The 9,278-nt window shown below is 60.9% G+C and overlaps 2 protein-coding genes and 1 long non-coding RNA gene across 3 annotated transcripts; 2 read left to right on the plus strand and 1 right to left on the minus strand.

The window, feature by feature from the left end:
- Positions 1 to 326: 326 nt before the first annotated feature.
- Positions 327 to 3,876, minus strand: LOC109395166 (uncharacterized). The gene is made up of 4 exons (XR_002126579.1): positions 3,635 to 3,876; positions 1,912 to 3,531; positions 862 to 1,206; positions 327 to 498 (listed from the first exon to the last, which is right to left on the minus strand). It is a non-coding gene; the product is annotated as an uncharacterized LOC109395166 (long non-coding RNA).
- Positions 3,877 to 4,100: 224 nt separating this feature from the next.
- Positions 4,101 to 6,079, plus strand: LOC109395165 (uncharacterized). Its single transcript, XM_019665988.1, has 3 exons — positions 4,101 to 4,208; positions 4,382 to 4,571; positions 4,807 to 6,079. Exons 2-3 carry the CDS (start codon positions 4,449 to 4,451, stop codon positions 5,542 to 5,544), a joined length of 861 nt encoding a protein of 286 aa, XP_019521533.1. The 5' UTR covers positions 4,101 to 4,208; positions 4,382 to 4,448; the 3' UTR covers positions 5,545 to 6,079.
- An 11-nt stretch (positions 6,080 to 6,090) lies between these two features.
- LOC109395164 (uncharacterized) lies at positions 6,091 to 9,005 on the plus strand. The gene is made up of 3 exons (XM_019665987.1): positions 6,091 to 6,609; positions 6,964 to 7,398; positions 7,849 to 9,005. Exons 1-3 carry the CDS (start codon positions 6,463 to 6,465, stop codon positions 8,017 to 8,019), a joined length of 753 nt encoding a protein of 250 aa, XP_019521532.1. The 5' UTR covers positions 6,091 to 6,462; the 3' UTR covers positions 8,020 to 9,005.
- The last annotated feature ends 273 nt before the right edge of the window (positions 9,006 to 9,278 follow it).

Below are 9,278 nucleotides of genomic sequence, written 5' to 3' on the forward strand. Positions count from 1 at the left end.
CACCAGCCCCTCCGGGGTTTCCATGGCGACAGCCCAGGTGTGGGGAGCAGACACGGGAGGGGAATCCCTGCCAGGAAGAGAGCTGGCTTCCAGCCCTTCCTTCAAAGAGAACACAGCTCCAGGGTGAGGAGAGGAAGTCCCTGGTTTGGAATTTCCCGGAGCCCAGTGGGAACCCACCCTGATCAGAGCCCTGTCTCCCAGACCCCAGGGCACCCAGCAGAGGCTCAGCGGGTAACTGTTGAACCCCGTTTTTTCCAGCATGTTGCACCTTTGAATAATTAGTTTAGAGCTTAACCATTAGTAATAAAGCAAAGAACTGCCCCAATGCATCTGACTGCATCTCCTTTATTAAGTACCAGTCACCAGGGCTACTGAGGATAAGCCTGAGGGATAGATGAAAGTTGCTTCCAGGTTTCTCCAGCTGGGAAGGTCCCTTCTGATGGCAGTTGGCTGTGTTTTGATGGGGATGGCATGGAGGAGGGGGTGCCAGGTATGAGCCTGACAGGAAATAGATGTACATTCAAATTGGGTCATTGGAGATTCCTTTGTACAAAGGGACATTTGCAGGAGTGTAAGCAGGCCTCAGGAAGCAAAGCAGGGTAGGGGGGTCTGCCTCGCCCAGGAGGGGTCCTTGTCCGCCCCTAGACCTGGGGAGTGGGGGCAGTCACAGCGGCAGGAAAGCCCCTGAGGGCAGCGTGAATGCCCACTGTGCCCAGCAGGGTATATGCACATGCATGAACATGCACGTACACATATACACACGTACACGTGCATGTGGGTTCACACACAGAGGAGAGGGGTGTCTACTGCTGTGTAACAGATGACCCCCAAAACTTGGCACTCTAAAACGACATTTATTACCTTAGTCTCTATGGTCAGGGATCTGGAGGTGCCGGGTCGTTCTCACTGGGTTTATCATGAGGTCGCAGCCAAGATGTCAGCCACGCGTGTGTCTCCACAGAGCTGCTTGTGTGACCTCCCAGTGTGGCAGCTGGCGTCCCCCAGAGCAAGTGATCCACGAGAGAGCAAGGAGGCAACCACAGTGTCATTTGGGACCTAGTCTTGGATGTCAGTGACCATCGCACAGACTAACCCAGATACAGCGTGGGAGGGGACTCCACAAGGGCGTGAGCACAAGGAGTGACGACCACTGGTGCCATCTTGGAAGCTGGCTGTGGCAGGTAGGGTGAGGTTTCTACTGCAGCCCTGGAAGTGGGGACGAAGGTTGAAAATGGCAGCGGTACCAAGCGACCCCCTCCTGGCACTCCCCACGCAGACACACACACACACACACAGGCACACATGACACGACACACGTGCACACGTGCGCACACGCTAAGAGGCCCTCTGTGCAGCGCTCCATGCCTGGGAGCCCAGCAGGGTTGAGCGAGGCCCACTCCCCACGCCAGCCTGCGTGGAGGGCTGGGGGAACCACCTGCTCTGGTGGCTCACTGACCCTACCCAGTTTTAAGGACAGTCACATTCCCCCTCTGCAGCAACAGTTGTTGACTCTGAAATGCTCACGTGACCCAAGCCACCCTGTAAGACACCCTCTGGGACTTGTCTGCAGAGCGACTGGAAAGTCAGCCTCTTCCCTCTGAGGCTGCTCACGTGGTAGATGGCAAATGTGGGGTCACCAAAGGCCACCCCCGGCCCATGGGGAGAAAGCTGACACCCAGAATGAAGTCATCAAAGACGAACAGAACCAAGACACACACAGAGAGACAGCCTTGAGGCCATCATGTGGGCTCCTGGATCTAGCCATGCCTGAAGCTGCTCCAGGTGATGTAGTTAATGTAAGCCAATGAATTCCCTTTCACTGACATTCACTGGAACTGGGATTTTGCAACGGGACGGTTCTAACTGGTGCAGGGAGAGCAGCAGTCATGTGGGAATGGCAGGTTAACGTACCAGACGCTCAGGTAGAGGTGTGCAGGGTGCTGAGCAAACAAGGGGAAGACAGCAAGGCCGGGTCTCAAAGGGCGAGTTCAGGTGCAACCCTGGAAGAATCGAGATGGCCCCGTGGGCTGGGAACGGCAGAGGGTGTTGGGGTACAGGCCAGGTAAGGAAAACAGTGAGCAGGGCATTGTGTGGCAACACAGCTGCGTTCCATCCTGGGGCAGGCAGGGGAGTAAACACTTCACAGCCACCAGACGTCATTTGCCAACAAACCCTCAGTCTGCAGTCCCCCCCGAGCTGCATGATGGAATTCAGGGCCGCAGCTCTGTCGGTGCCTTGACAGTCTCAGCCTTTTTGAACAGTGGCTGCTGGGCCCCACAAGTTGTGCCACAGGTGGACCCTCCCACGCTCATGCCCCCTCAAATCTCCTGGGCCTGGGGCAGCCCTGGCTTACAGAATGTGGGCTCCAGGCCTCAGCGGCCACCTGGCCTGTTCAGGGCCTGCCTGGTACCTCGGGGCGGGGCAAAGGCCCAGCTCAGCGTCCCGGGGAGGCTGCAGGGGGTTCCCGGTGGCCCTCCGTGTAGGGTGGACCTGATGCCTAGTGTGGGCCTTGCCTAGACCAGCCAATCAGATGTCCTCAGCCCAAGGTCATAAGGAAGCTGGCCCCAGGCTCCGGAGCAGAGTTGGTTAGGGCAAGACAGGACCATGCACGGGATTCCAGGGCCGTCGTCTTGTAGACTGAAGTGTCCGCGCCTCATGGAGCCAGCACAGGCCTGGAAGCTGGAGCACAGGGAGCCCATCTGGAAGCCCCCACCCTCCCAGGGGCAGGGAGGGGGCCTCACGGAGCCGGGGCCAAGGGCAAGGGTGGCACCTCAACCCACGGCAGCCCCAGGAGGCCAAGACTGCCCTGCAGGGACCTGGGTGGGGACTTCCCGGTGGGCAGGGCCTCCCGGGCCGAGGGGCTGCAGCTCCCCATTCCCAGAAGGACCTGGGGCAGGTGGACCGCCCTGGGGAACTCTGCACATCTGTCAGGGCTGCTGGGTCCCTGCGCTTGGCCTGTGTCTAACCCCCAAAAGGAGCAAAGAAAAAGTCACCTAAGTTTCAAACCCGAGGTTGAAATACCACCTGAAGAGGACCCATGTTTACACAATGACAGAGTAACGTGTGCAGCAAGTCAGCTGAGCTCACACCCAGCCAGGCTGGGACGCAGCTCTGCCCAGAGGCCAGAGAGCTGTCCGCCTGTGGCTCAGGGCGGGCTCCACTGGACAGGGCAGCAGGTACAGGTGGCCGGCATGGAGGCCCCGTGGTCTAATGGTGATATCCTTAGAAACCACGCGCTGAGCTGAGCTGGCCCTCTGCACGCTGGCCAGCTCTGCTCCCCTCAGGGGCCCTCTTTGTGGCATAATATTTGATGACAAACTAAGGCTACCAGGAACCCAATTTGCAGTAAACTTGCATTGCTTCTGCCTGGATGCACAGGAGCCACTGGAGCAGGATAGAGAAAGTCTGCACTGATCTGGTTTCTGGAGCAAAGCTGGTGTCGGCCTCAGCAGTCACGTCCTCTCGGCTGCCTCAGGTTCCTGCAGCCCCCTCCAAGACACTTTGCACTGTTGTGACCATGCTGCACTTTTCCTGTTACAGCAGAGGCTCAGACTCAGGAACACACACACACACACGCACGCACAGGCACACAGACACAGGCAGACACATGCACAGGCAGCAGCCCCTTGCTGACCTGAGACCTCTGGCTTGTGGCAGAGGGACCCAAAGCACTGGGGATTGTGAGCTGTAGCAGGTCAGCCCCAGGCCAGCCCACATGCTCGGAGGAAACAAAGGCCCTGTTCATGGCCAGCCTGCGTCCAGGGCGCAAGGTGGGAGTCTACTCCCCTGCCCCCTCCCATAGAATCTGCTCTGTGGGGTGGACATTGACCCCTGTGGTCACCTCTCCCCTTGTGGTCACTTGTCCCCCTGCGGTCACGCTGACCAACATGAGATGCCCCTCTCCTGCCAGGGGCTCACCCACCTGACCTGTTGGTCAACAGCGCTGCTCCCGGCTCTCAGGCACCTGACCTGTAATCACACAGGCTGACACCACTGGTGAGCTGGGTGTCGTCTGAGTCACTGAACCTCTGAAACCTCAGCTTCCTTCTCTGCAGCAGGGGACAAATATTTGTTCTTCAAGTCTGTTCTGGTGACTGAGTCAGGACAGGGGACAGTGGTTTCCTGTGCCTGCATGCCCCCTGGTCTGTGCACCCACGTGTGTGCCAATGTGTGCAAACGCTCACCACGGAGCAGCCCCCTGGGCAGAGGTGAGGGGGTGAGGGTGAGGGACCAGGTGTGACGGCACCCTGCTTGTCGCTGGGCTGCAGGGCCTGCTGCCTAGATCTGCCACCCACGAGGTGTGCCTTGCTGATCCTGGCTGCCGGTGACTCAGCAGCAGCTCCCCTTCCCCCTGGCCTCAGTTTCCCCGCTGTCCCCACAGTCCTTTCCATGAGGCCACATGCCTGCCACCTCCAGAGAGGCGCTTCTACATCCTGAGCTGGGGGAACATGAGGAAGGGCCTTCCCTGGGGAGCAACGGTGAGCGTGCTTCCGGCGGCCTCTGGAGGGGACAGGCCCCTGGCCCGGCCGTCACCTCATACCCTCCCTGCTCCCACCCCATGTGAACCGCAGGTGAGTAGCCTTCGTGGGGGCAGGGGTGGGGGGCCCACACCCTGCCCCACGCAGCGTCACCCACTCCCAGGGCTTGCTGTCTGCTCTGTTGTGGGAGCCCCACCCCACAAGGGGAGCCTGGTTACGGGGTGCTGCCCTGAGACACCCTGACGGGCTCTCCCAGGCGCGGGTGTCCGGGACTGGCTGCACGCTGGCGGAGGCCCAGGGTTCCTCGCCAGGGCCTTTTCTTTTCTAGAACCACGACCAGCCCGGCGTCCGCTGGCCCCTTCCGCACAGAGAGCCGTGTGACTCCCTGCCCTGCACTTGCTCTGCCCGCCTGGGGGCAGACCACTTCCCTCTGCGCTTTCAGTTCCCTTTTCCCAAGGAGGGAAGGCCACCTGCCCGCGCCCAGGATGGGCCCTCACAGGGCCGCAGCAGTGGGAGCTGTGGGGAATCGGTGTTCTTCCTAAAGACAAGTCAGAAGAGGCCCCACTGGTCCCCAGAGGGGCTGGGCCTCAGGGCCAGGAAACCATCAACCAGGCCCGGAGTCTGGCTGCTGGGCCACCACAGCCCACCCCTCACAGCCCCGCCCAGGCCCACACCCCTAGAGCAAGGCTGGGAGACGGCGGGGTGCAGGCTCGCTCCCTGCTCACCCCAATACATCCACTGGGGTACCCCAGCAGATCAGGACAAGTGTCCCTCAGCAGCTTGGACCCCAGCTGCAGGGAATGGCGTGAGGGTGTGCAGCTGGCATGCCAGGGTGAGCCCCTCGCCCTGGCCCCACCCCCACCCTTGCTGTGGCCACTGGGACAGTGCTGGCCCCACCGAAGCCCACCCCTCCGGGCCCTCCTCGCCAGGCCCCTTCTGTGTTGGGGCGGGCAGGCCCTGTACCAGGCTCTCCACCCTCCACAGGCCGGGCACTGGCCTAGCTGCCCCCAACCCTGGCCCTCGCTTGGCCCTCGCCTGCCAGCTGGCTGCTCCCTTAGTCCCTTAGTCCTGGGCCCTGGGAGCAAGGCTGTCCCTCCAGGAGGGTGGCTGAGGTCCCCGCCAGCTCAGGGGGAGACCCCTGAAGCCTGGCCTCATGGGAAGACAGCACCACAGGGGTGGAGTCCAGCCTCTGGACACACAGCCAGGCGCACCCTGACCCCTTCCACAGGAAAGCGTGGCCGTGCCGGGCGGGCGGGATCTCACTTCCCTCTGAAATTCAGGGGTGAAGAGGCCAGGCTTCCCGAGGAGGAGGGGGTGGCGTCATGTTTCCTGTTCCCCACCCCCTCCGCCTACCCCCAAAGTCCCGTGTCTCCCTGAAGATGGCGTGCTCTTGTTCCATTGGCTGTGGGGCAGGCAGGGCAGGGAAGGGGCACATCTGGGGACAGAAACAGCACCAAGGGGACGAGGCCTGGCCGCTCCACGTGTCCCCCCCCCCAGGACACCCTGTGACCGAGGCCGTGGGCTCTTCCTCTTCAGGGATGGGAACCTGCCTGCCCTGGCCTCTGTGGCCTGTGCCGTGGCTACTGTATCGAATACCACAGACTGGGGCGAGGCGGAGGGGCTTACGGGGCAGATGTTTATTCCCTCCCAGGCCCGGAGGCTGGAAGCCCCAAATCCGAATGCCAGCAGGGCCACACTCCCTCCAGAGGAGGCTCCGGGGAGGGCCCTTCCTGCCTCTCCCATCTTGTGCAGCTTCTGGGGGCCCAGGCGTCCCTTGGCTTCTGGCAGCATCACCCCCGTCTCCACCTCCGTCTCCACCTCCGTCTTCCCTCCACGCGTGTCCTAATTCCCCTCTTCTCATGAGGACACCTGTCCTGCTGGGTTTAGGGCCCGTCCTAGGGACCTCAGCTTAACTTGTTTACATCTGCAAATATTCAGCATCCAAATAAGGTCACACTCACAGGCATGGGGTTAGGGCTTCAACATGTCATTCTGGGGGACAGAGTGCAACCCACAACACCCGCCTTCCTCCAAAGAAAGGATCAGTGGAAACCCCCTCAGGAACCGGGGCTCACCTCCTCCCTGGGGGCCTGTGCTGACTCCACACCTGCTCTTGGCTGGTCTCCTGGAGGTGAGGAGGGGCTCCAGAGGGCGGTGACGGCAAAGGAAACGGGGAGCCCGCCGTGGGGAGGCCTGGAGGGTCCCATCCCTTTCCAGGACAGCTCTGGGTCTGGCTGCCAGGCCTGAGGGCCCTCCGCGTTCACCACCTCTGTGACCCGGGCTGAGGGACCTAACCTCCGGTGTCTCCGTCTGGGAGATGGGCTGAGTGGGAGAGCCTGGGGAGCTGGGGTGGAGGCTGTGAGGCGTGCTGCCACGCTGGCCACAGACAGAGAGAAGGAAGCGGGCGGTGGGCCCCGTGTCCTGCCACAGCCAGGCTGCAGCTCCCCTCCACCGCGGACCTCTGAGGCCTGTTTCCCCTCTGCAGCTCCACGGGGACAAGGCCTGTTTGCTCCTAGCCTTCCCGATGGACGAGGCTCCAGGCTTTCTGAGCACAGACGAGGAGCCCAGGAACGAAGGGGGAGAAGGCGCGGCTTCCCCGGCCCTGCCTGTGGAGGGCGCTGCCCGCAGAAGGGGCCCGCAGCCCACACCTCCTACAGCCGGAAACGCTGCGTCCACCCTCCACGCCAGCACCGGCTTCCCGGTGCCAGGACGGCCACTCCCTCCTCTGCAGGTGCTGTTCCCCACCAGCTGCCACCAAGAGGCCCAGGAAAGGGCAGGGGTGACCCCACAACACCTCGGCACAGGGGCCTCGGATGTCAGCTCCGCCTGCATCCTCACTACCGGCCGTGCCCAGCGTAAGGCTGTGACCAGCCCCAACCTCGCTGGGTCCTGGGGGCCTTTCTCCTGCCACCACTGCCGGGTGTGTGTTAAGGTGCGTCCCCTCTTCCCCCCACAGAACCCAGCTTTGCTCTCCATTCAGAGGGCAGCCCCATCCAAGCTTTACACGCCACCCCCCCACACACACCAGCCACCAGCTTTGTGACGTGCCGGGCCACTCTCGGCATCACCCTGACCTGGGGACTGAGTGTGCTCCTTGGCCCCGCAGCCTCTGGGCAGAGTGGCTGGGGTGGGCTGTGCCCCCCACCCCTGGCCTTCCCCTGAACCCTCCCTTGCATCACCCCAGCAGTGTTGGTAGCTGTGGGCACCCTGAGTTCCCAGTGGCCGTTGGCACACGGTGCCCATGAGATAATCACCGCCTGACTCAGACAAGCAAAGACCATTGGGCTGTGATGCCTATTTCAGGAAAATTAATTATACCCCACACGGAGAGGGAGCTTGCTCGCTAAATGTCTTCTTTGCGTTGGCCCAGAATGCCACAGCACAGGCTGCCTGCCACGCAGAGCACAGGAGGGAGTGCGCAGAGCCGCCAGGAGGGCCACGTGTCTGGAGGGCTCCCAGGGGTGGCCTCCAGGCCCCGCCTACTGGGCCCCTGTTGCCACCATCCGTCTATCACCTCCACCCGAGGATCCCCGCTCGGTAGCAGAGCCTGTCAGCCAGCTCCCGCCAGGAGGGGCCTGGCTGGAGCTGACGTGAGAGCTTGGCTGGCCCTGGCAGGCCTTAGGAGGCTCTGTACCTGGGAGACCCAGGTGACCCAACGTGGGGAAGGCTGTCCCTGTGCCCGTTTGAATGGTGGGCCCCACCCCAGGGCCCCCTTCTCTCCCTCATTTGCTCTTTGGGGGCTTGTGGTTGCCCAGCAAGAGATGGACAGGCGCGTCCAGGGACCAGAGCGGGAGCCAGGCTCAGCTGACCCGGGCTGAAACACCAGCCCCAAGCCTCTGGGCACCGCCGTCCCCACCAGGCAGGAGTAGAAACACACATTGGCATCCAGGTGGCCAACGACAGGGACAGGCTTCTTAATGACAAACAACAGCAGCTCGTGTTGCTGGCATCCCCTGCTCCACATTCCACCTGTGCCTGTCTTCGCTGGTCCTCAGACAGCCTGGGGCGCGTGCTGCTGTCACCTGGGTGGCAGGGCGGAAGAGAGGGGCCGGAGGGGCCACAGCCGGGCCAGGCGCGGGAACCAGCCTCACTGCCCTCCGCGGAGAAGCGAAGTCGTACAGAGAGGCCTGGTGGCCTTTGTGCCAGGCTCGGAGCTCATGGAAAAGTGAGCTTACTGGTCCTCACTAAGTCTCTATCTCCACATCTGTCAATCAAGGCTGTGTGTTAGTTTGTGGTTCTCAAACTTTGTCATTCTTGTTGTTATCATAAAAATAAATCTTATATGATCACTGCTCTAGAAAACACAATAAAAGCCGGCAGCTTCGAGGAAGTCCACAGCCCCCCTGATGCCAGGTGTGGCCATGTGTCCACAGTCTGGCCAATGGGCAGCGGGCAGCGGGAGGTGTGCCACAACCCCTCTCCACATGGAGACAAATGGAGTCATAAAGACACAGTCCCTGCTATCCTGAACCGTAGGCAAAAGTAATCTCGGATATAAAAGCTAAAAGCATAGATCCTCTAGCAGGGAACAGAGTCAACGCTGGGGGAGGCAGAGATTTCTTAGACGGGACACCACAAGCACTAACCAGAAAAGATAAAATAATAAGTTGGACTTTATAAAAAATAAAACCTTCAACTCTACTCTTCAAATGAAAGGCAAGCCACAGATAGAAATATTGTGTGTGTGTGCGTGCGCATATATATATGAGATATTTGTGTATACACTCATGTGTGTATATATACATATATGCATGTGTGTAGACACCACCTGTGTATATATACATGTGTGCACATCTATTT

Source organism: Hipposideros armiger, unplaced genomic scaffold, assembly GCF_001890085.2.
Source record: "Hipposideros armiger isolate ML-2016 unplaced genomic scaffold, ASM189008v1 scaffold_458, whole genome shotgun sequence".
Taxonomy (NCBI): Eukaryota; Metazoa; Chordata; class Mammalia; order Chiroptera; family Hipposideridae; genus Hipposideros; species Hipposideros armiger.

Coding starts and splice junctions, on each gene's coding strand:
- LOC109395165 (XM_019665988.1), top strand. CDS start 4,449: ATGAGGAAGGGCCTTCCCTGGGGAGCAACGGTGAGCGTGCTTCCGGCG. Junction 4,572..4,806: donor CCACCCCATGTGAACCGCAG/GTGAGTAGCCTT, acceptor TTTCTTTTCTAG/AACCACGACCAGCCCGGCGT.
- LOC109395164 (XM_019665987.1), top strand. CDS start 6,463: ATGTCATTCTGGGGGACAGAGTGCAACCCACAACACCCGCCTTCCTCC. Junction 6,610..6,963: donor TCTTGGCTGGTCTCCTGGAG/GTGAGGAGGGGC, acceptor TCCCCTCTGCAG/CTCCACGGGGACAAGGCCTG. Junction 7,399..7,848: donor TCTCCTGCCACCACTGCCGG/GTGTGTGTTAAG, acceptor GCGTTGGCCCAG/AATGCCACAGCACAGGCTGC.